Below are 26547 nucleotides of genomic sequence, written 5' to 3'. Positions count from 1 at the left end.
AGCCTCACTGTTGTGTACTGAGAGCAGAGGGAAGGTATGTGGGCTCAGCGCCAAGCAAGCCTGGGAGAAAAACACAGAGGCTGCCGATGCAGGGTTCAACTCTTGTGTGGCAGGCAGGTTACCATGGGAACGAATCGCTGCTGTCAGATGTAAGAAACCCTCTTAAATGTCAACTTTTTTTTTTCAGGAAATGAGAAGAAAACAACCTTATTTTCAGTGCATCCATCGAGCGGTTTCGAGGCCACGCAAAGGGGCTTTGAGAGGCTTTTCCTGGGCCAGCGAGTCGTGAATGTTTCATTTGAGCCATTAATAAGCATGTAAACCTTCAATTTAAATGGAAATGTGAATCCTGAAATCACACGCACTACTTTTGCACTGATTATGTTGGTGGATTTTTCTTTTCTGGGAGTTACTCATCAGCATAAAGTGACAGTAAAGGTGCAGCGCAAACATTTTGACCGTAATGTTGTTGTGATATAGCCTGCAGCAATGTTGAAAACCGCAATAAAAATGATTAAAAATGCATGACAAAAATATCTCCATCGTAACTTCTCATATAGTTTCATCTTCAATCTTAAAATCTTTTTTCCTCCAACAAAGTCAAAAATCTGTCAGTGGGATGAAATAATCCCACTTGTTTCCACTGCTAACGAATTTTCTCCCAGAATTTTCTTGGTTCTAGTGGGCTGATCTTTATATTTATATTTGTTTCCAGAAAAAAAAATCCTGAATCAGGTGTAACCGCATTGGAAATATGTTTGATTATCTCATCCCACTGGCAGATTTTTTTTTTTTTTTTTTTTTTTTAATTTTGTAGCCACCCCTTCAACTAGCTTCACTGGCGCTCTATCACATCGATACTGAGAGAAATATTCAAAGCCAAGATGCTGTTGTTTTATGGCTGCAGCATCACATCAAACAGAGAAGGTCTACATGCCCTGTGCATCATTCTAGACACATTTCCCTGGAATTCAGCACAATGTTCAGCATGTTTTAGATCTTTGGAAACCGTAGGATCTCCACTACGATTTAAAATGAAGTTTGATGGGTTTGAACAAAGCTCGACTGTTTACCATCACTGAGTTGAAGAGACTGAGGAAAAAGATTTTCACTCTGAAGATGAGACTAAATGACTTGTTATGATGGAGATTTTTTTCTGCAGTGTTTGTTGTTGTCCATCACTGCTACCTGCATCACTTTTCATTATGAATTTTTTATCATGACATCATACGACGTTGTCAAAATTTTGCTGTTCCTGTATGTTATATAACTTTTCTGTGTTGCTGTCTGTGAGATGCTCCCTGGGTATCAGGGAGCTGACATGGACAATATCAGGATGTGACATGAGTGCAGCAGAATCAGACTTTGCTCTAGGGCCAAGATCCCAATTACCAGTGTTTCCTGCAGCAAGTTGCACACAGCAGCCAGAATCTCCATACAGCTCAGACACGCTCTGCTCTCCTAACGGCCCACCGGCTCAGAGCTGCTGCTCGCAGACAGGCTGCAGGAAGACTGACGCAACAGGAGGCACACTGACACATTTTTCCTCCCAGAAGCAACAATGGAGGGTTTGACTCTCGTTAGGGAGTTGTTGCTTTCGAACAGAGCGAGTGAATCCCCTGATCACATCGAATGTATCCAGTGTCAGGTTTTAGTTCGTCAGAACGGTCGTACTAACTTATCTAGTGAGCTAGCCTGCTGACCTTAACAGTGAGACAATCAGTTTAATATTGTGGATACTGAATATCAGTGTAAAAACACATAATTCCCCAAAGATTCATCAGGTTTAAGGCACTGAGCATGAAGATGGGCCCAGTGTTACACCCAGCCTAAGCATGGCACAAGTGACTTTTCTATTTGCCAAGTGGCTCTGTTGTCATTTGCCCGTTGTTGCTCTTAAAATGAGCTGCAGTGTTGCTGCATTGCTGTCTTGAGGCGGTTGAAAGTGACTGTGCAACAAAAAGCAGATCTGAGGTCAGTGCTGCAGTTGTCCTTGTTATTTGAAGCTCATTATCAAGACAGTGATGGTCGCCACCACAGGGGGCGCCAGCGAGCGTCCACTCTGCTTGTTCCACACACAGGTACGCTGCTTCACCTCAGGGAGTGTCAATGGAGTCCTGCTGTCGCTGTAGATGATCTGTTTCCTCTGCAGAGAAGCCTTCCTATTACCCAGAAAATCCATTTACTGCATGTTCAGTATCAGAAATCAGAATCAGAAATATGTTATTGATCCCTGAAGGGAAATTTGTTTACGCCCAAAACACACCCATGATTAATAACCAGACTACATACAACCCATTTGAACCAACAACCCTTTTTTTCTGCTGTAAAAAAGTGGACTTGAACACACCCTAAATGCACTGAGCCTAACGCTTAGTGCCCTGCTGGCCTGTTGGTGGCGCTGTGGTGGGCCAATCAGGTTTGAATTCCAAATGCCTGACCCAAAAGCAGTAGCAATATCCATCACTCCCACATGTTTCATCCAAAACAGGCAGCAGGGGATCACACAAATCACACGGGACAGACAGCCCAATCCATACTCTCTTCCACGATCCTCGGTTATGTGGAGGGATCTATAACTCAACATTAAGAGTTATTACTTCAAACCCACTTTTTTTTCATTTGAAAGTTGATAAAACTGGCTATATTTTTATTTGAACATAGCAGTTATAGTCACAACATCAAAGAACAAATTACTACTTTCAAGTTTTTGTGAAATTACGGGGCTTTCACACCTAATGTTTTTGGCCCATTTTAATCAAACTGTAGTGCAATACTGTGTTCGTTTGGTTCAAATAAAGGGTCGCCTGGAAACACACTCAGACTTAACCCTGATCCATTTGGACCTCACCGAGAAGTCGTCTCTCCACATTTTACGTCACAGAAACCAACACATTCACATTGATTTTTTTCACAGCCAAAAATCACCATCATCATATTCCAACATCCAACCAAATGAGTCTGAGTTACTTTGCCTGTCAGCCATGAATGTGCGGTCATGATGCAGTTTTACATGACAAAAATAACAAACGAAGTCCACAACACAATGTATTTGCCCAATCAAAAGTCCTCCCAAACGAAGCCACAAGTCGGTTTTCCGCTGACAGACAGACACCAAACAACAGAGTCGTCCAGAGTGAGAGGCAGCAGGCCAGAAATAACCCCACTTGTCACTTAAGCTGTTTGTCACTGAGGCAAATTGGTGCAAATGAGAATAGATCCAGAGATGTTTATTTATATCAATATGAGGGCAAAGCTGTCAGGTGAGAATCCTCAACAAGATGAGAACATTAGGAAATCCACTGTAGTCCATTAACAAGAGAGTTGGCATTAATTAACTAAGAAGATTTTGGAGAGTATATTGCATTTGATCATTTGCTATGTGGCTGTATTTGACTTTATTATTATGTTTTGTTTTTTGTTTTCTTGTTATGACATCTGTCATCATCTTGCCACGGCTGACGGAACAACAGGAACCACAGTGGAAATAGGAATGGGAGTCTGGCTATCTCTGACATTTTCTTTCTCCTGTGTTTTCTGTAAGAGTTGTAACTTGTGGTTCTTTGCTGCTGAAGACCATGAAGTTGCACCGTTCAGATCCTCTGCCCCCGTGATTTCTTTCAAGCTGCTACGTGCTAGATTCAAAAACATGTTAGAGTGACACACAACAACATTAAACACAAGGCGCCGTCGTAATAATTAAAGGTCAGCAAATGTTGTCTTGGAGTGTGAGTGGCAGGAGTGTCATTTCAAAAATGAGCCTGTACTTCTGTGCTGTTTGTTCAAGTCAAAATTTTTATTGTTATTGTTTTTATTGTTTAGCATTTTTCATTCGTTTTTATTTTTATTTCATTCTGACTTTTTTGTTCTCAATTACACTTTAGTTTCAATTGGTTTTTAAAGCAATTTTGCTAGTTTAGTTTTTATTTTTTGAAAATTTGTCCGTGTTAGTTTTAGTCTTTTTTTGTAATATCGGGTATTTGTAAACACACAATACAGTTTAGGTAAAGCCTCATTTTTATTTTTATTGCAGTTAATGAAAATGTTTCACATGTAGTTTTTATTTAATTCATTTTTGTTAACAATAATAAACTTCAATTTAGTTCAAACACAAATGTGAACCCCACCTGAGCACACACACACAGATGAAACCAGGCAGTTAGCTGAAGCTGCTGTGGCTACCTGTACCTGCATATGCTGCGTTCGAGGCACCCTAGGAGCTGGGACAAGTCCCGAGTCCTGTTAGAAAAAGTCCTTTCCAGTGCAAGCTCTCCCTGAGGAGCTCGGGTCTGATTTCTGACCTCCCAGTTCACCAGGAAACAGAAATCGAAGTTCTCACCTACAACATAAACCTTCTGTCAGGTGAGAACTGTAAACAAACACACAAACTGCTATATTTTATTTTGCTTACTCTTTTGTACCACTTCATTTTGTGCACCATGGGAAAATGTAGGGTAACGCTTTGGGCTACAGCGAGCCATGACCGAGTGAAAATGACCTCTGGGCAGGGGCGGATCTAGACAAATATTCATGGGGTGGCAAGAGGGTGGTATGGAGACTCTAAGGGGTGGCAGAAATATATATGTTGATTTAATACCAAACGATCACATATATCAGTATTTGCTTGGAAAACCCCCAAATGAGGATATTTTAACTCAAAAACATGAGTAAAGCACTGAATAGAAAACCAAAAGGTGCCATTAGAAATATTTATTTATCTATTTATTCATCAACCCCTTAAATAGCAGGAGTGTCATCTTTTGCTGCATTTACTTGCACTCGTACATTTGAGTCTCGTAACAGCGAGTTTCCGAACAGCCACAATTTAAAAATAAATAAATAAATTGTGGCACTCCCTGCCAACCCCTAGAACCTCCTATGCCTCTGGGTCTTCCCTCTTAGTCAATATTGGTCGGTTTGCTCACTATTCTTTGATTTTTAGTTTCAGTAGCAGAAATCAATATAATAAGTTGCTTTCACTTGCTTGGAGCTGTCAAACACATCCTGGGGGGAACCTGGAGTTTTCTTGGGTGTCCTGAACGCAGCATTGCCTCTGGTGCCCTCAGTGCCTCATTGTGGACCAGCAGGCAGCCGGCAGCTTGCAGCTCAGATGCAGCTGTCATAGTAGTTCCCGGCAGGTGTTTCTTTTCGTGTGCTTTGGTGCTGTAATTAGCCATAATTAATTAATTTTAGAGCACAATGTTTTCAAATTCAACACAAGAGCTAAGTCGGCGTGTGACTGTACAAGTGTGCGCCCTCTGCTGGAGCTGCCTGGACGACGCTGCGACGCTGCGAGCCACCTGCCGCGCTGCCAGGTTGTCATCCCACACGCACTCTGAGGAGACCAAAATTACACTTTGAACATTTAATTCTCCATCATGATCGAATGATTCCTCAAACTCATCCTCGATATAAAGCATGACATTTTAGCAGCTCGGTTATATTAAGTGTGTGGTAGGCCATAGCTTTTTTGCCCAACCCAGTCTCCAGAATAAAATGTTGCCGTTTCCCATTTCTCCAAACCAACAAATACGTTGAAATGTCATCGTTTCTGAACCAAAACTACGCTGCATATCAGCGGCTAGACTTAGAGCCAACATGGTGGAGCCTGAGCCAACGTCACGTGACTGTTACGCTAGCTAACGTTAGCTCCTAGCTACTTTAGCTGCTTTAGCCACGTTTGCTTGCTTCGCTAGCTTTGTTAGCCACCAGAGCTTGGCTCAGGTGAGGAAAAGGTTCGTCCTCACGGTTAAGGTTAGGAGGAGGTCATAATTAATGTTATAAAACGTTAGCAAATGTCGAACGTGACATTTCAATGTATCCTTGGTTTGCAGAAACATAATGTTGCGGCGGTCGGCCTGGAGGTGTGGCAGCGGCCGCGCTGCTCCGTGTTGTGTGGTGGCGGGGGGGTGCACTACTCTGTGTCTGTGTCAGTGGGCGCACATGTAGGTCTTGCTCCAAGGTGCGCCTCAGCAGGTGAGCAACATCAACCTGATTGGCAGTGCACGCCACAAGCATAAAACAATACAATGGGGCATGGGGAAAAGGACTAAAAAACCAAAAGGACTACCGGTGAGCTTAAATGGACTGATATACGATCTCCGACTGCCTATGCATTTGCGCCGATAAATTACACTGCTACTCTTTTGTTTGCATGAGGATTTACATTTAAATATTTACTGAAATATTTAATTTGTGCTTATGCCAGTTGTGTGGGTTACTTACCTTATTTATCACTATTTTGTTTAATTTGTAGAGCAAACGGTGGCCAAATTAGTGTGCTTAAAACCTTGTTAGAAAAAAATATAAGTTGTTGTGTAAACAATCTAGTATTTAAAATATAGCGAATTTTGCTTTATTAAATTACAAGGTAAAAAAATTGAGTATTTTTGTTCAAAAGTGGTTGTTAAAATCTACAGTAAAATCAGGTTAAAAAACTTGATTCCATTTAAGTTAAATAAAATGTGTGGTTAGTTAAAAATGTGATATTGGAAGTCTGTGTGATATAAATCTGTATAAAATTTAGGTTAAAACATGAGGTAAAATGATTTAATTTAAATATAAGTGGTTCTAAAGTAAAACTAGATTTCTATTAATTCATGTCTGTGGATTAATTAATTAATGGCTAAATTTACACACTTACCTGGGATTATTTAGCAAAATAATAGTTTGTTTAAAATATACTTACCTTTACAATATTAAATGCACTTACCTGAAAATAATATGTTGAAATGTACTTACCTTATTTACTTACCTTACTTGATGGAAAATGCTGAATTTTATTTACATTGGCTTTACTCATTTTGTGTTTAAAGGTTTTTCACCTTCCTTTGTTACTGGCTAAATAAACTGAAGGCTGAGTGAAATCCTGTGTCTGGTCAAGTCCGTCCTTTTTCAAGTGTGGGAAACCATGGCGTCCTAAAAGACACTTGACACATAAAATGCCAACATTTTTTCTTGGCGACTGGGCTGTTTTTCCCTCCATGCATAATGTAACCATATTTACAACTTAGAGACAAAAAAATCTACTCTCTATATGAATATGTTTGTGATGCAGAATGTTTTCAAGATTGCTTAAGAGTTGAAAAGGTATCTAGTTTGTGTCCAGGCTTAGCAGCATGCTCTACCCAGTCAGCCACACAGCATGATAGCAATCATGTTGATCTCTTGTCAGCCACCTGGCTGCCGCTCAAGTCTCCACTGCGCGACCCCCCCTTTGTCAAATATCTGTTCTGGAGCCAAGTGAAATGCAGAGTCAGGCCGCACGTCAGGCGTACACACTCGACTCTTCACTGCAGATGACACACTGCTGCCTCTTCACAGCACCCAACAATAAAACATAATGGGATTGCTACAAAGCTGCTGCCAGTGTGTGTGTGGGCACCAGGAGGTAAGCTCAGGTCAGTCAGCCAGTCAGCACTTACCTCCTGCATCTCAGTGTGCACGGGCCCTACACTGGGCTCCCTGCTATGGAAAGAGGCACATCAGGCCCCCAGGACACCTGATTCAGTACAAACCTGGACACAGGTTGACTGGCACTGGAGAGGTGTGATTATCTCATCCCACTGGCAGCTTTATTTTTACCATCTCTCAAGAAAAACTAGATTTTAACACTGAATATGTAAGTTAATGACTTAATAGGATGGGGATTTTGAGCGGTGTAGGGAGTCGGTGCTTTTGAACAGAGAGAGCAAATGGTCCGGTCATGTTACATGCATCCAGTGGCAGCTTTTAGTTTTGCAGTTTAGCCGTACATACTTGTATAGGTAAGCTTGCCTGGTGTTCCTGTACATCAGAATCACTATCAGAAATACTTAACTGATCCCAGAGGGGAAATTGAGTACATCATGAATGTCATGCTCAATAAATGAAAATGGTCATTTTTTTATTCTTATTTATTTTTATTTTTTTTAAACTTCCTCCTTTGCCTTTCAAGTTTGACAGTTACCTAATTTGCACTTTGTGATTCTGCTTATTGAAATTGATTTAACCACTGACATTATTTCTGCCTTTAGAGCTGCTCTGCATCTGAAGAAATGGTGGCAGCTAGAGCTAAAAGTTTACAAAAGTATAAAAGTATAAATTAAGCTACAAAAATAATAAATAAATAAATAAATATGGAATTAGGGAATAAATATTCCTAAACAATGACTTCTTGTCATAAACCAGTGGCTTTCAAAGTGCAGTTAGGGGACCCCAGGAGTCCTTGAGAGCCTTCCAGAAGGTCCTCAACAAAATGAGGAAATAATTTAACTAACCAGAGACTGATATAATGAATGACTGAAAATGATATGCATGAGCCTACTTGAAGTTTGACCGCCACTGCAGCTTGAATCACTGCAGATGGACATTTTCTGCTTTCTATTATTTCTTGCTCCTAGTGCGTGTTGTGTTCAAGCACCAGCAGGAAATTCCACCACGGTGAACATGGATAAGGTGTAAATCCTGTCATCCATAACTGAATTCACCCCTACACATCTGTACATACAAGCAAAATCGCACACCACATGATAAACCATATGAAATTACAACTTAGTCTGCCTCCTCTGTGCCCAGTTTGCAGCCAAATACATCTGCCTCAAGCTCTGCCTGGATTTTCATGCATGCATGTTTCAACAATGGCACTCAATACATTACGGGATTTCATTATTCTTGGCCGATGATTATTTTAGTATTATCTTTTAATTTGGCAACTTAATCTATTTGGCAATGTTCAAGTATGGTGCGCTGTGATTGGCTGGGAGCTACACATCCACTGCCCAAAGGCCAATGCCCAGAAGAATCCTGAGCTCAGCAGAACAAGAAACCCCAGGCAGAGGGCAGGGTCCCTGCAGACACACACACACACACCAACACACACTGCTAGTGGCTCACAAGGCATGAGCTAGAGTGATTTTTTTTTTTTTTTTAGGAAAATCCTAATCATTCTGCCTTTAAAAACTTACCCAAAAGTACTGGTTAAATTTTATTTTAAATATTTCTTTGCCATATCTGTCTCTGTGTACTAACTTGGTGTGAACCAAGGACCCAGCAGACTGACTGAGTGAGTGAGTGAGGCGCTGATCCTACGGCGCTAGGACCGCTCGGACATCGGAGTATCTCTTTGTCTCCACCAGTCAGAGCCTCTCCTCCTCCTCCTCCTCGTCCTCCTCCTGAGTCCTCTTCGCAGTCCTCATTCTGTGTCTCTCTCCGTTCGCAGCGGTCTGGATGCCTGCAGGGACAGAAACAGAAACATGGCTGTGAATCTCGGGAAGAACAGACTGGCCCTGCTGACCGCCTACCAGGACGTCATTGACGAGACCTCGGACACCGACTGGTGAGTCCTCCCGGCCCCGCATCCCTCCTCCTCTCCTCTCCCCTTCTCCATTCTCCTCCCCTCCTTCTCTTTCCTGCGTGCCCCGTCGGCTCCTCCGGGGCCCGGGTCGCTCCGTGCAGCGCCGTGCCGGGGCTGCAGAGGATGCGCAGGGGCAGGACGGCGGCGGCAGCGGCCGCAGCATCAGCAGCATCTTTATACCGGACAAATAGAAAAAGCTGGAATAAAGTGTTGGCAGATACGGTTCTGTCAGAGAATCTCGCCTCTCCGCAAAGCGCATTAAGCCTGTGCGCTGGAGAGGGGTGCGTTTTAAAGTGAGAGGCTTTGTGTGAGAAAGTAGAAAATGACTCGATGTACTCATGATGTACATTTGCAAGTTGTTTTTTTTAGTCTGTGTAAAGTGCACTGCAGGGTCGGGGGGAGTGCATGTGCATGTGTGTGTGCGCGCGCCGTGCAGTGTGCAGTGTGTGCGCACACTGGACAAACATTGTGCAACCGAGCGCTTTGTTTCCTCAGTCCCAGCGCAGTTTGGTGCTCTCGGAGCAGGTTGGCTGCAGACACCTGGAAGCAATTTAAGGGGATTTTCTGCAACGCTGTGCCGGGAGTGTATGGGAGTATGTGTTTGTGTGTGTGTGCTTGTGTGCGTGCGTGGGTAACAGGCCCGGCCCGGAGAGATACTGGTGATCCCCTGCATCCCCATAACGAGGGCGGAGAGGGGCGAGGCCGTGGTGGGAGGGGTGCAGGGGGGGGTCTGACTGTCTGTCTGTCAGCACCCACTGTGGGTTTTCCTCTACTGGAAATGGTGCAAGAAAGGCCTGTTGAAATGTTTAATAGGTTTCTGGTGAAATATAAACTACATTTAATGAGATTTTGGAATAGTTTGGCGAACGTGAAGAAGATTAAAAAAAAAACAAAAAACATATCTACAAGTATGATCAGGCATTTGTAAACTCACTGTTGACCACCACAGGCACACCCTGGATTCACATGCTATTGGATGTGTGTGTGTGTGTGTGTGTGTGTGTGTGTGTGTGTGTGTGTGTGTGTGTGTGTGTGTGTGTGTGCGCACGCGTATGTGTGTGTGGGGAAATGAGCTTCCTGATTGTAAATCTCATGTCAATGCAATTTAAAGTTGGAGAATGAAAATATTTACAGCCTCTTGTGCCACTGGGAACCCAAATTTGGTACATGAGAATTTCATATGAGGATCATTCAAGGCACAAAAAGTGGCTTGTCATGCAGTAAATGGTAGTGTTTAATCTTCTCAGTAAGGTGGAAAACACAAGTTTTATGTCAGGTAGGCTAATAGTAAGAAAACATTGATGTGAAATGTGCTGCAGAACGTCCATGCTTGTTTATCGTTTCTCATTAGGATTTCATTTTCTGACAACATAGCATCTGAATGCATCGCTGTTTAGCAACCGACCTGAAAGTCCCCGACTTTCCCAGCTGCACTTGAATGCACACAAACTCCCCAAGTCCCCACAGGAACATTACAGGCACATTACAGTGACGCATTGGGAGATTAAAAAAAAAAAAAAAAAAAAAAAAAATTAAATTATGATAAGGTTTGCATGATTTCACTGTTGTGTAATCCTCATTGGAATATTATGGGAAGACTACAGGAAAATCTAAGTAATATTATAGTGGTTTGATGTTTCATGGTGGCATGTTGTTGCTTCTCCGGGCTCCTTTGTGTGACAAAGGGGGGGTCACATGGTCAAGTGCAACCACTGAATGCACTTGTTTAATATTGAGCCACGTCACAAAAGGCAGAATGTGAAGTGGAATTGTGGATATGTATCATTATTGCAAGTAACTCAACCCGTCAGGAGTCTTTTGAAGCTAGTATTCAGGCAGACATGCAGTGGTAAATGACAGAGGAGGCTAGGCTGTGACCTCTAGTCGATGATCATCATAATCAAATCTGTTTCTTGCCCTCCCCTCAGTTTTTGATATGATTTCCACTACTAATTTATCTAAAAAGTGGATTTGCCCTCCACCACATCTCTGAGCTTTAAGGATAAGATCTCAGTGTAATTGCTATAAAACCGTTCAGTGCTTTTGTGTTAATTTCAGAAAAAAAAATCACACTGAAAGTTGTACGACCTTTCATATCTAATCACAGCTTCTCATTTTTCCAAGTTGTTTGCAGCAAAACTCACTTCCCTCGTTCATTTTAAGTACGAAATACGATCCTGTGCCATCTGTTGCCAGTCAATAGTGTAAATGAGGTCACATTGCTCTAAACATACATCTGTATGCTGTGTGTTTTCCGCTTTTCATTTTGTAGCAGTGATTTTGGTTTTACTTCCACATTGGTGTGTGTTTTGGACGCTGCTTTTGGTTCCAGTTGCCTGGAGAGCGAAAGCTGTTCCTATTTGGATGTTTTATGATAGTGAAAGCATGAATACTGTAGGTTTGTTCACCATTTGTTTGTTTTTTATGGGGGAGGTAGATTTCAGAGACCTTTTTTAAACAATGTTCTCTAGTAGTGGAGTCACATCTGAATGAATCCAGAGGAAGCCCTGTTTGAACATTGTAGAGCGCCTCCAGTTAGGATGGATGTTACCTGTGTGTGTTTTGCAGCTGTGACTCAGGGACTCGCTGTTGACTGCTTGTAACGCTGCTGATCTAAGAAATGAAGCTTATTGCGCCACTGCTCTCACAAGCCCCTCCGGACTCGCCTGTAATATGAAGTGTAAATTACGTTTGCATCCTGCGCTGATTTGCACTCAGCTTTCTGTGCCAGACTGTTCTGAGCAGCCCACAGTTCAGCGTCAACCCGCGGCTTCCTTCAAGTGAGTGACAGCCCACACAGTCCAGCTAAAGGTTAATGTTTCCTTTGGTCCAGTTAAAGTGTCGGTTTTTATTTGCTTTTTTTTTCAGATTATCTGGGAGAATAGAGAGATAATGCCGAGGGGCCTCAGGCTTGCCCCCATTTTTTACACTTGAAGAGGTTTGAACAAAGGCAGGAGCCTCTAAACACCGCTGACCCCAAACAACACATGACCCCCCACCACCACCACCACCACCATCCCATCCATGTTACACTGCTCTGTCAACAGCAAGGATCACTGAAATCTATCTATCTATCTATCTATCTATCTATCTATCTATCTATTTATATATCTGTCTGTCTGTCTGTCTGTCTGTCTGTTTAGCTATCTAGCTATCTGTGTGGGATTAATTCTACCTAGAAGCTTCCAGTGACTTTTAATAAGGAGGTGTGTGCTGTGGCTGAATGACAGCAGGGCTTATCCCCGAAACGACCTGAATCCTCAGTGACACCTGGTGACTTTTTCCCTAATCTGGTTCAGCGGTTTGGCAAAGCAATGGGGCGTTTCATTAAGTGTGGCCGCCCCCACTGATGACAGCAGTCAGTCCTCCTCATCTCCCCCACAGTGCAGCGCGTCTAACGCATAGGGCTGGGCGATAAATTGATTAAAATGATTCATTCAGATTTATTTGTTAAAATGATCTGAGAAATGACTGAGTTGTAAAATTGCGATTTTTACTCTAAACGTTATATCGCGGTAATATACAGCCACTGAGTGCTCGTTCAACAATACCCAATTCACTCATCTACACAGAACATCAAAGGCTTTTCCATTTGGATCCTTCAAATTCAGCCAAGACATGCAGCCTCCGTCCAGCGGCTTTCCAAGGCTTGTAACTTGTTCGGATGATTTAAAATACCAGCACAGGGGCTGTGGGTGCTGAACCAAGTCGGCAAAAACTTTAACTTCAAACATCAGCAGCAGCAGCACACACCACTCCCCCTGCTTCATTTGGCATTCCACAATAAAAGCCCTGAACCTATACACTGCATGATAGCTAATTGGAAGGGACTTTTTTTTACTTGCATCCTTTCACCAAAAGATGAACTCACTGAAATAGCTTACTATTATTTATTTGTGTATACATTTATATGTAAAAAACCAAAAAACGTAAGTGTGATGTGTTGCACACATTGACAGACTAGTTGATATAGCCCCCCATTCTTTGTTTTTGTTATATTATTATTGTAGGAAAATGCGAATTTGAATCATTTTGAGATTTTATTTTTTGGCCGGGTCATCCAGCCCTACTAACATACCCTCTTTTGCTGTTTGGTAACATTAGTTCTACCATTATCGTGTTCACAAGTTGAAAGTTGGGTCTGATGGAGCGATCATGCGGTTACTAAAATCAGTGGGGTTCCCCCTCTAGAGGTCAGGACTGTGCACAGTGAATTTGGAAAGATTCAAATAAAAGGGGCTTGAGTTGTTGCGTTGGTAGTCAGGATCTGTAGTGGTAGTTTGATGTGAATCGGTAATATTCCTGATCTGCCATTTTGGGAAGATAATTACAAAGATCGGCAGGGATTTAAATCTTGTGCAAATCTGCCGTGTCTGTAGCCAGTAAAATATAAATTCCACTGCAAGTCAGCTGCTGTGTCTTAGTGAAAAGAAAGGCTCCTCGGTGATGCTGATCCCATTCAGACGGGATCGTCTGTCATTTGTTCTTACCGCACAATTTCCTCTGATAGAGATGAGATTTCTGTTTCCCACTTGTGGAAAATAGAGGCAGAGGTGGAATCTGTTGAGGAAGGTGTTTACTTTGCAGGCTTTGGCACTGACTTTGAGTTTTGCTTCGCCATATTAGCTGAGTGATGAATTGTAAAATGTTGACCTTGTTCAGTGGTACCGGTGTGTAGTTGTGCTCACAATTTTCCCTGAAAGAGTTTAACACAACGCAGAGGTTAGGGGAGCTGGGAAGGTTCATTAATTACATGAGGTCTATATATAATATTAGTCCCGTGTGAATGGGGCTTATCTTGCCTCACACACACACACACACACACACACCAGACGTGCCACTTTGCAGATTGCAACTCCAACTCTGAGCTGCCTCAGCCATATCCACTGAGCACGATCCTCCAGCGCCTGCAGCTTGCTGGGACATGGCCACCACGAAGGGCTTGGCTTTGACAGACCAGGAGTTGCTGTCGGTTCAGAGCAGGGGATAAAACTGAAGCAGTAACCAGCAGGAGGAAACCAGACGACAGTGTTCTTTTGAATTCAGAGAGGCTCAGGTGAAGCTGCTGCTTCGCTCATAATGATGATAGAGAAAACATTTCTGACAGCAGCCCTTTGTTCTCCGCTGCAAGAAACGTCCATGCCGTCAAACAATGAGAGTCGTGCGTTTTTCAATCTGATTTTACCCAGACAGAACAAAAGAGTCTCTTCACCTTGCAGTCAGGTTATTAGGTTCCTTTAAAATAACCTGATGAAGGTCTGTGTACTGAAACATAACTACAAGTGAAGTGGACAGTGTGCGGTAGTCCTTTGTTCTGTCTTTGTCGACCTACGGTCTTCTCCTACGCACCTGTCTGTCCACACGAGTGTAAAGGCTATTCAGTCTGATTTGACATGAAACAAGTGAAATGTTTGCCCCTGCAATAAAACTTCACTTCATTTCTGATACTACTTGTTTCTTGATGCAAGAGGCTGTACCTGAAAAGGAAGCTGTTCAAGTGTAATGTCATTTGATTAAAGGATGTCCTTGTGACTCACTGAGTCGCTTTGGGAAAAAAAGTAGGTGTGTAGCATTTCAGTAAGCTAAGTCCTGCCCCAACATCATGCTATTACAAGACATGTATAAAATAAGGAAGTAGGATAACCGTTTCATGGGATCTGAAAACTAGTATTTTTTTAAAGCCTGCCCACATAAAATTTCCACAGTAACATTATGCCATTGTAAAACCTTACATGAAAGCAGTTTTGGAGGCCATTTTGACCTTTAATCAGAGAGATATTTAGGTCTCCGTCTCAGAAATCGATGCAGGTAGCAGGTCTGGGTGACTGCAGACCACATCTCAGCTTTGATCTTGGTGTGTCAGGCTGTGGCATCAGCATCTGTCCTGCATCAAAGTGTTTTCTGGCTGGTTACCAGTGACTTTTAAGATGGATATATATATATATATATATATATATATATATATATATATATATATATTTTTTTTTTTTTAAAGCTGTGAATTATCTTTTTTTTTTTTTTTCTTTAATGGTGCCTGCAGGAAAGAAAATGATGGCCGGCTCATGAACCACAAATGTCAGGAGGCAGCGAAGAAGGCGCTCTGAAAAGGGCTGAGAGCATCAGAGTTATCCAATATCAAACAACACGCAGACATCCTGGAATGCTAGGCGCTCTGTGGCTGCTGATTGGCCGGAGGCTACTGTCATATGACCCTTTGACCCCCCCATGCTGTTTCAGGAAGCCTTCGCCTGACGAGTCACCTATTAGCTAGAATGACAGAGAAGCTGCGTTACAGGGGGATAAAATGGTGGTTAGAGGCTCAGCGGGGAGGTCGCCGAACTTAGTCATGTTTCATTAACCGAAGCCCTCAGACAAAATACCAGGGCGGTCTGTGAAATCTTTTCAACTGCCAACATTCTTGTGGTTTAAAAAAAAAAAAAAACGTTCTGCTTTTTGTCCATGGCTCTCATCTCCCTACCTAGAGCTTTTTTTTTTTTTTTTTTTTTTTTGACAGACTTTACTCTTTCCCCAAGGAGGAAACTAGATTTACCCTCTCCCCGGAGTGCAGGTCACACAGCAGGCAGAGGTTAAAAGGAAAATCAAACGTTTTGAGCACAACTGGATAACAGTTGGTCGATGAAACCAGCATTTTCTGGACCCATGTAAATCTTTGTTGTTGTATTTGTCTTATTCCCACTAATAGCTGGCAAGCTGTAGATGAAGAAGCGTCTCTTCAACATCTATCTAGCTGTGCAACAGTTAAAAAAAAACGGTTTCAAAAAAAGAGGTAAACTTCACGTTTTGGTGTTAATGCTTCCAATCAAACTGTCGTTCAGCAATCACGCAGGGAGAAATGCATCGTAGAAGAAGCACAAAGGCCAGTTTCTCTACTTATATTAGCAGGAAACAGATCAAAATGCAATGCAGCAACAAAACAGGCTGTGTTTGATTGAAAGACGTGACTCTAGTCTTCTCAACTGGAAAATGTCTCTTGCTTTTACAATGTAATGCTATCACTGTTGCTTTTTAGCTTAGCATAAAGACTTGAAGTCTATATGAGTTGTTAGCCTGGCTCCACTAAAGTGAAGAAATAATCCTTACAGCAACTCTGAAGCTTTGAAACACACGTCTACCTATCTAACGATTCCCATACACTTCAAGTCTTTATGCTAAGCTAACAGGAAATGCTGGATGTACAGAGAACAAATGTTATCCAACATCTTGTCTCAGTCTAGCTGGGACTTTGAGGATTTTACCTAAAACATGAGTATTCCTTTAAAGGAGTACTTCACCCAAAAACTATATATTTAATTTACTCCTCTGAGTTGTTATGAATGTCTGATGAAAAATGTTTTTAACCACATGATTAGTAGAGAATGAAGACCCCCAAAAACTGCGGCCATTTCTGTTTTCTGCAGGAACAGAGATGGAAATGTTTGCTTTAGATTCTCAGTTCAGTGCTACTCACTCATTGGCTACATAGATGCTTGGAGGTGGGGCTTCAGTTCCGTGAACGTGCAAGCCAGTTGTGCATTAGGGATTTTTACCAGAAGTGGTTTATTTAGCTGTGTGTAACAAAAGTACAGGTGTTTGGGATGTGCTGAACATACAAGTAGAAAGTCAAGGCTTGGATTATGCTGCAGAAAGGGTGACCCGGGTCCTGCTGTTTGTCGAAGTGGCTGAACAGCTCCGTTCTAACAAAAATAGCTACAGTTTTTGTAATGCACAATGTAATGTAAGCATAGAGTTAAGTATTCCTTTTAGACAGACTCCACTGATGTGAATCATGGGGAGTGAGCGTCACACATCAGTAAAATGTACACAGTGTCTTGTCAGTGTACAGCAGAGTTTTCCTCTGCCATGAAATATCTGTTCTGGGTCACCTTGCCCAGAAGAATTTCATTAGTTTGGGTTTTAATGGAGACTTTCAGCATCTCATGCTCTCAAAGCTGCTGCAGAGGCATTTCCACCCTTTCCACCATAATGAGAAACTGGAACTGGTCAGAAATGTCTGCAGACTAGGGCTGCAACTAATGATTATTCTCATTGTGGATAAATCTGTCAGATTATTTAATGGATTAATAATTTAGTCTGTAATTTAGTCTGGGACATTAGCAGAGTCTAAAGTGAGGTTTTCTGACTGCTTCCTTAGTCTGACCAGCAGCCTGTAATGATATGAACTGAGAAAAAAGAAGACAATCTTAGCATCTAAGAGATTTTAATAAATCTGGAATCAGATAATCCCTGATATTTTTACTCGATAAATGACTAAAACCTTTAATTGATCAAAATTATGGCATATTAGTTTCTGTCAGTCTACTAATTGATCATTCAGTTGATCATTCCAGCACCTCTGGGAACAGAAGTCCCCTGAAAACATCAGGGGATCAGATTAGAGATTCAATAAGAAGAGGGATTTCACTGTCTTTATGCTTGATGTTGATGATCAGGCTGGAAATTCAGCCACAGTTCGCCTGCTTCTGTGGCCATGTTGACAGGTCACCAGTCATGTTTCACAGGCCATATTCTGCTTAAAAAACATGAAGATATCCACCATTTGGAAGAAAAAGAAAAAAGAAAGAGAAAAAAAGATTCCTGCTCGTCCAACGGATCGTCCGTGCCAACGGATAAAATCGCCTGTGTTCTTGAAGTGCTGGCTAATAAATTTCAGGTTTCGGGATGTTCTCTGACGGGCTGGTGGTAAATTGGACTGAAATGCTTCATATTTGGCTGGCGAAAGAGTCGGAGTGGTTGATGGCAGAAAAAAGCGAGTGTCCAGCTCCTGTCAGGCTGCATTGATTATTTTGTCTGCTGCAGACGTCTCAGTGCAGATGAAAGCCAGACCGTGTTAATGGATACTGACTTGAAACACAGACAGAGAGCGGGACGCGGCCAAGAATAAAACATTTTCCTGGTGTATCCAATCCCTTTCACATTTTTTTGCGGTATCTATCTATCCATCTATCCGTCCATCCATCTGTCCATTCGGTGTTTTTTTGCACTGAGCAGGTCAGGAAGTAGTGCTGCAAGATTTGCTTGTGTTGCATTCCTGTCATTCATGTCATGTCAGATTTACTGTAAATATAAGTTGCTCACGAGGAGAAACATGTCGGATATGGGATTTATTTATTTATTTAGTTAGTTAGTTAGTTATTCAGGCTTCATGCATTTCCTTCTTGGCACCACAAATTCTAGGAGTGCGTCAGCCCAGCAGGGAATCCACTGATGTTCCAGGTCCAGAAGTAATAAAAATCTAAATGATCAAGTGCACCCAATATATGAAAAGGAATTCATTTCTGCCGCACCTTGATTCAGGTTGATTTAAGTCTCATAAATGAAAATGATTTGGGATTTAGTTAGACACATGAAACAAGTGAGACACATGAACGCGTCCAAGTTGTAGCAGCGAGGCGTCAACCTGTTTTTCTGCCTTTCCTGTTACAAGGCTCATGTCACGTCCAGATTTGTCATCCTTTCTATTTTCAAAATCTAATATTGGTTTCAGATGGTTCCCGCACAGCTGTATTGTCTGATATTATTTTTTACTGCAGGTATTTGGCATTTATGAAGCTGCCATTTTTATGACATGGCAGCAGAGTTTAAAAAAAAAAACAAAAAAAACACACATTATCTGAGGTTTGGCCTGTCTGACAAACCAAGCCTCTTTGAGTATTTGCATTTGTACGATGAGTCTTTGAAAAGTAAGATATTTGATACCAGTATCAACCTCCAAAAAAAAAAAAAAAATCCAGCAGCAAAGCCAGCTGTCAGTGCAACAACAGAATATCATGCCATTAACAAAATAACCTGCGACACCAACATTAAACTTTACATTTGAGGCATATAGCTGTTGCTCCTATCCAGCATTAAGTCTGCTGGCCTGAAAAGGCATTATAGTTTTTACAAAAATAAATAAATAATAATCAAAATTAAATGCCTTCAAGTCCCCATGACACCCTAACCCTAACCTCACATGACTTCTACTTCAAACCTGTGCCCTTTCGGTTGTGGGACAGGCTTTCTAGCCCCCTCTAAAACATTTAGTTTTTGCTTTATGGCACGTTTCACTGTGCAGAGTGACAGAATAGACGAGTGACACAGACCCATCTCATCTTGTCAGCTGAATCATCCCGTCTTCCTCTTCTCCTCGCTCTGATTTGTTCTCATTTCAAAACAAATCCTCCCGGCTGCCTCTCTCTTCAGCGCTCATCTCATGACTTTCCTGACATGACCAGTCTGTGGTCACAGGGATATCAGATATCAGATAATATTAGTTGTTTTTAATATCAATAATCTCTGATTTCCTGGCATCTGGGATTAATCTTGGACGTGTATTATCCGTGTTGCATTCATCCCAACTCGGGATGAAAGAGTCTTCTGAGTGGTGTTCATGTGTGTCGCATCAGCTGCTGTGTTTAAGCATCAGGGTAAAAACACTTAAAATTGGATGATCTCTTTAAATGTCTTTGTCCTAAAGCCTTTTTAAAACCACTTGGCTTTTATTCTGTCATTTTTTAATCACTGTTACTGAGTCTGTTATTTGTTTATTTCTTCTTTTTGTTTCTTTAACCTTATAGTTAGTATCATTTTTACCACCGCTATTTTAGCCTTATTTTATTACTCATGTCTGTTTTATTGATTTGTCCCTCTTCTTTTGTCAGTGTCAGCAGTGAAGTGCCTTGTAACTTTGCTTTAGAAGAGTGCTGCATAAAAGAATGAATGATGATGCTGAATGTTATATGTATATGTATAGATACACACACACACACACACACACACACACACACACACACATATATATATATATATATATATATATATATATATATATATATATATGTGGCCTGGCCTTGTCTATTTAATGATTCTTTAACCAGGAACTAGTGAGGTAGCAGATCTTTTACAAGAGGCACAGGGCCGAGAAAAACAGCACCAGTGACAAACATCATGGCTACAGACACAGTGAAAAACAGTATAAAGCATTAAGACATCAAATAAATATCTAACAAAACAAACATGAGCAGGAAAGTTTGCTCGACTTTATTGAGCGCTGCGGTTTAATCTGCCTCCTCGTCCCCCTCTGCTTCTCCTCTCTGTCACTTAATTCTCTAATATTAAAAAAATCCCTCTCTCCTGCTCTTGCCTGTCATGTACCACTCCAGTCTACTCCTCCTCCCTCCTGCTCTCTCTCATCTACGTTATGCTTTTATTTTTCTCCTCCCCTTCGTCCTCTTGTTTTTTTCTTCACAGCTGATGCTCTTTGCCAGTGAAATTTGCTGGGTGTAATACATTCATATACCTAAAATAAATAATCTCAACCCCCTAACCCATCACAGCAGATGAAACAAAATATTCCAGCGCCCCCTAGGAGTGACTGCTCATGATGGAGAAAGGAGCGAAGAAAATAGAAGATAGGAAAGAGGCAGAAAGGGTCAGAGGTGGATATTGAAGGAGATTTGCCTCTAAGTCTTTTTGTTATATTGCTATATTTGCTATATTGCTCTCTCTCTCTCTCTCTTTCTCTCTCTCTCTCTCTCTCTCTCTCTCCCCCTCTCTCTCTTATGGTTTGCATGGACTCTCTCCTTGACCCTCATTTCTTCTCTCCCTCGCCTTCCATCCCTCCTCCTCCTCTTCCATGGATGTATTGGATAGCTACTAACAGCACCGTAATGGGGTCATAACCTCGAGTAAAACCCTCTGAGAAATGTGAGACTTTGGGTGCCAGGCTGAGGTCGGCGGCGTCATGATGAGGAATGAGCAGGGTGACGGTGCGCCCGAGTCCAGACGATGCAACCAGCAAATCAAAAACAGACTGGCCTCTGCCTTCACACAGGCACTCTGATACGTTAGCTTTCATTCTGTCGTTTTTTTTCTTCCACAGACCTTGGTCCCATAGCTGGGGTCAAAGTTGTTTGTATTGGCACTTGACGCTGAAATCTGTAACTTTCCACGCGTGGTGGTGAGCTGGCACAAAGATGGAGGAGCATCTCGTGTCTAATAGAGTGAAAATGTTATTGGCTGATTGTTAATGATAGCAGTAAATATATTATTTACAAAAGTGCTGAAATTTGAGAGTAAAACAGCATGGGATGATTTAAATGTGTCAGTGTGACAGCCGGTTCACAGTAATTACCACTAAGTAGTTCACTCGGGTTGTCCAAAGATTATGTTCCACATTGTGCTGCTAATCTGTCAGTGTTTGTGTTTATCTGAGATTGAAACTGGACAGTCTGTGGTTGGTTTTTATTGTCTAAAGCAGTGGTTCTCATTGTGGCCAACCATCCTGACTGACAAGCAACCTGAGGACCGCTGTTGTTGAGGGGGTCCAGCAGAACAATATCCCACTCCAAACTCAAGTTCACCCAGTAGATGATAACTCACTTTCACTTAATTTTACCTTTCCCTGAAACTTGCATAAAGGTATTTTCAAAGCAGTTTGCCATTTTTGATGTAAGGGAGCTAATATTTTTTACTTTTCTAAATTATTGGCATTTCAATGAATTTGATTGTTCACAAACAAGACGTAATAGATGGAAATATGTTCCAGTATTGTAAGTATTTTAAGTAGTGAGTATACTCACCACCTGAGTAAATCAAAAGCTTGACAGTACGACCGTGGTGAAGCTGGGCTTGGCCACCAGCTTTGGGGCAGGTAATGTTTCTATGGAAACGGCAGCAACGTCAAAACGATGTTTTGAGCTTCAGGTTCTTCATCAGACTTAACACAGAATATTATTTGAAAATTTGACATCAAAAGTGTGACATCACACCTAATATTGCCATCGGTTCAGTTGTATGAACATTAAGCTTTTTTTGGGGATTTTGAATATATCTGATACATTGACTTTATATAGATACTTCATTGTTGTGTTATTGACTTCATCCATATTGCCTAGCCTTAGTGACAAGTGAGGAATAAGAACTGACAAAAATTGAAAAAGTTGCAGGTCCTTCCAGGACTCAAACTCGAGGCTAATTACAGTTATTACAGATCTGCGGGCTCATTAAACCCTCCTCGGATTGTTTTCAGTACCGAGGGACATTTTTGGCCCAGGCGTCTTGCAAAGGAAACACTAGTCTGGATGATGAATGCCCCAAATCAGAGCCACATGTCCCAGGCAGCTGCGGTCACGTTGGTAACATCCCCAGAGGTAACAAATAAGGGAGTTTACGTGTTGTTATTGCACAGCACCGGGTCCCGCTCCGATTAAACTGGAGGTCTGAGTCAGGGAAGCAGGTGAAGGATTACCTGCCCAGACTGTTCAGTCTCTGCTGAGGGAAACTGTGCAGTATCGTGGATTTAAGATGACTTTTCAGAGTCAGCTAGCAACAGTTTCCGCTTTGAGGTTTTTTAGTGATGGTGTGGAAGTAGAGGTTGAGGAAAGGGAGGGCTCTGCCTCAGATACAATCAGGCTCCGATGTCAGTGCTGCACTTTATTGGATTTTAGTGCCTCCAAGAAGTTAAGAATCCATTTCAGGATTTATTGAATTGTACTGAGCTCTGCGCTGATAAAATCAAGGTTCAGTACTAGTGCTGCACAACTTGTACTCTTCTTCACGGCCTCTTTCCTCATGTCTGATCTGCCTTTCTGCTTCCACCGGCTCTCCACCCTTTCTTTCCCATTTACTTCCATTCATTTTTGCAGTACTTTTGCAGTTAGGTGTTCATACTGAGAAATATTTATAATAGGACTGGGTGTTGGCAAGGACCTCACAATGCAATGTATATCATGCATGGGACACAAGATAATTTGTTTAACTATACATTGCAATACTCAAAAGAATTGACTGAAAATGTATAAACAGATGGACAAATACAATCTACTGCATGACATCTTAATAGACCAATAAAATACACAACATGTTATTTAATAAATCAAATGACAAACTGAATCAGTGCAGATTACAATTTTATATGAAAATGAAGTGGATAAATGATGTACCGATTCAAGGGGCTGGAGAATTGATGTGCTAGTAGTGGTACTGTAAAAAAAAAAAAAAAATCATGTCAAATCAGTAGATTGTAGTTGATTGTTTGTGCACAAGAACTTACAGTGAATCAAACAGTACAATATGCTTAACAAAACACCATTTATATATTATGTTGCTTCCATAATTAGACATATTTCTGGCTGAAATCAACCCATTTTTTTCTGCCAAAGGGGGGCAAAAATACTATGTTATGTAATGCTAAGGCTGCAGAAGATCAAATACCTGCATGTCGTTGTCCTTTTCCTCATTCTTATTTAATAATGCAGCGTTTTGGTCATGGGCCTCGTCAGGCATTACCAGTTACATTAATGATGCAGTGGACAAAGGGCCCATAATTATTGCTTTGGTGCACCATGTCCTCATCCTGTCCATTTGTCTTGAAAAGGATCTGGATGCAACAAAGATTACTGTGACAAGTGAAAAAGATGATGCACTGTAGAAGAAGAAAGAGCTGAGGAGAGAAAAGTCAAAATTTGTTCTCAAGTGGAGAGACAGAGTTCACCGACTCTGGGAAATCTTCTTGTTACAGCCAGAGCCCAGTCAAGAGCTGCTGCTTTGTTCAACGCATGGGTGTTGTGTTATGTCCAGTTCTTAAAAAACGTTTAAGCCAGTGAACTGAAACGAAAAAGGCTATTTCAGGCTGAGCATCCAGCTGAAGTTGAAACAACTAGGAAGTTTTAGGTTCAACAACGGAGCATCGTTAGTAGAGGAGAAGAGATAGCCTGCAGTTGTAGCCTTCTTTTCCGAAGGGCAACGCAACATTTCCAAAACGTCTGAATTCATTTGTGCTCTGCTCCCACTTTTCATACCAGGAGGTAGAGGAGGAAGATTAAATTGGGTAGAAATGAGAAGTCAGACAAGTCTTGGGTGTTCAGCCTCTCTTGCTTCCACACAAGCTCACATTTTAAAAAAAAAAGAGAGTGTCCTGCATTTCTGGGCCCACTGCATTGACTACTAGCAGCTTAGACTGATTGTTCTCTAATTGTGGAGATCAAACCATCAAAAACAACACAGGGTCAGGATCTTTAGATCATTATAGCATTATAGTATTGCATTCTGGTTAGAATACAGTCATTTGCCTTAGCTAAATGTACTGATAGTCGCGTCAGATGATTTTACAGCTCATATTTATATTTTTATTCCTATAAGTGATTCTATTCAAGTTGTGTGCAGATAAGATGGATATTTGGTTTACATGGAGGTACTCTTGATTCATGAATCTGAAATTTGGACACAACAAACTGAATCTTAATTGCATTATTCATATTTGGAATACATGTATTACAACTAAGAAAAAAGACTGTATTGTCGTTCATACAAAGCTGTTCACCCAATCACAAGTCAAGTCGATACGATACCAATAATATCACTGTAAATCCGTGTATCGTTCGTTCTTTCTATTTTCAATTGCCAATCAAAAATGAAAAAATGAAAAAGTGACTGGTTATTTTGTTATTTGTTTTTTAATCTAACACCAAAATCCGGGACTGAATGCACTTGGCTGCTGTGATCTGCTGTGAGCTACTGCTCATTACCAAACGTCTGGGTCACGTAAACCGGACCAATTAAATAATAAAATCAAATTCAGTCCTGATTCCCGTTTTTCCATTTTGTATTTTTGATCCGAGCCTAAAATTGAACTATGAAAAACCAGGCATATTTTGGATTTTGGTGTTAGATTAAAAAACAAATAACAAAATAACCAGTCACTTTTTCATTTTTTAATTTTTGATTGGCAATTGAAAATAGAAAGAATGAATGATACACGGATTACTGTAAATCCACATATGTTTTTATATTTTAATATATTTTTCATGTTGGACGTGACCAAGTTTATGGCCTTTAACTCAACTCATGCTCCCTCTTTTACCGGTTTCTCACAAACCTAACTTTTTCTCTCTCTGTCTCTGAAATAAGCCATGGTTTCTTCACTGTAGCACAAAACTAGACAGAGGACATGGTGTACTTTCCAGGCTGTTTTGCATGCAAGATGTTAAATCAACCAGGAGCATGAAACATCCAGGTAGCAGCTAAGAACTCCAAAATGAATTTGTGCTCCGGGTGCAGAGGAGGCTGTTATTTGCATACCAGTATCATCTTGCAGGCCGAGGGGCATGAAGGATGAAGCGGATTGGATCACAGCCCTGCCTTCAGGAACGCAGAAGGTTTTGGTTTGCTCGCCAGGGTCTTGGATTTTATTGTCAGTCGCTTCTGCTAAACGATTAAAAAAAGAAATGGAAAAGAGCCGGGATATCTCTTTCGCTGCCAAGAGACAACTCGGAGACTGTAAGCTGACTGGGAATCTGAATCCGAGTGATAGAAGGCCACCTCATCGGATCATACCAGCGTTATTGATTTTCTCTTCTCTAACCTTTGTTACATGCATTGCCAGGTCAGAGGCTTTGTGTAGAAATTGATTTACTCGTCGCTGCCAGCCTTTTCAAACTACATTCAAGACAAAAGTCGGTGACACCTTAATCATCCTTTAGGGACAGTGAAGTAGTTCCAGTGAGTGGCTTGTGTTGGACTGCACAGATTCTGCAGATATTAGTGATTTTTTTTCTCCCTTGTTTTTATTCAAAAACTGGGCAGTGAAAGTCATTTGCCTCGCAGTTCCTAGTGCCTCCATGATGAATCTAAACCACTTTTCAGAAACAGTCATTTGTCTGCAGAGGTTATCGTGCTCGCTGCAGATACTCTCCTGAATTTTAATGTTGACATTGGCAAAAATCTCCCTAAAAATCAAGTTGATTTTTCCTTTGACAATCTGCACGTTGCCCTGAAGATGTTTATGTATAAATCTCTGACAGTTTCTGTCTGAGGCTGATCCAGCTGAACTGCACGCCTCCAAACCTGACTGATAACATGTAATCTGATTACATTGGTCAGATTACAATTAAATGGTAGCTAAAACCAGCCAGAGGACATTTAGCAGTCCACATGTCATTAAGTATCAGGAGGTCAATGGGTCCTTCTGAGAAGACTGCGCTACTGATTATGGTTAGTAGTCAAGCAATCTGTACTTTATAATAAGGCTACATGGTATAAACGAAATTTCATACCTTGATATTTATGCCAAATATCTCTATAGTGATGTGATATACAATATGATTATGGGTTCACACTTGTTTGAAATTTTAAGTGTAATAACAGTGAAAATTAAGCATGATTCAAAAAACAGCATAATAATACCAACGGAACACAGAAAATGTAGTTAATTC

The 26547-nt window shown here is 41.3% G+C and overlaps 1 protein-coding gene across 3 annotated transcripts in view; it reads left to right on the top strand.

The window, feature by feature from the left end:
* The first annotated feature begins 9169 nt into the window (after positions 1-9169).
* dbn1 (drebrin 1) overlaps positions 9170-26547 on the top strand; it is a 167159-nt gene continuing 149781 nt past the window's right edge. For all 3 annotated transcript variants that reach the window (XR_003929340.1, XM_030068339.1, XM_030068338.1), the window contains exon 1: positions 9170-9316. Coding sequence is in view for 2 of the 3 variants with exons in the window: in XM_030068339.1 (XP_029924199.1) it covers positions 9234-9316 (83 nt within the window). In the remaining variant the exon portion in view is untranslated. The remainder of the gene's footprint in view (positions 9317-26547) is intronic.

The sequence above is a fragment of the Myripristis murdjan genome, chromosome 14 (genome assembly GCF_902150065.1).
Source record: "Myripristis murdjan chromosome 14, fMyrMur1.1, whole genome shotgun sequence".
Lineage (NCBI taxonomy): Eukaryota > Metazoa > Chordata > Actinopteri > Holocentriformes > Holocentridae > Myripristis > Myripristis murdjan.
This window is presented reverse-complemented; position numbering and strand designations above follow the sequence as displayed.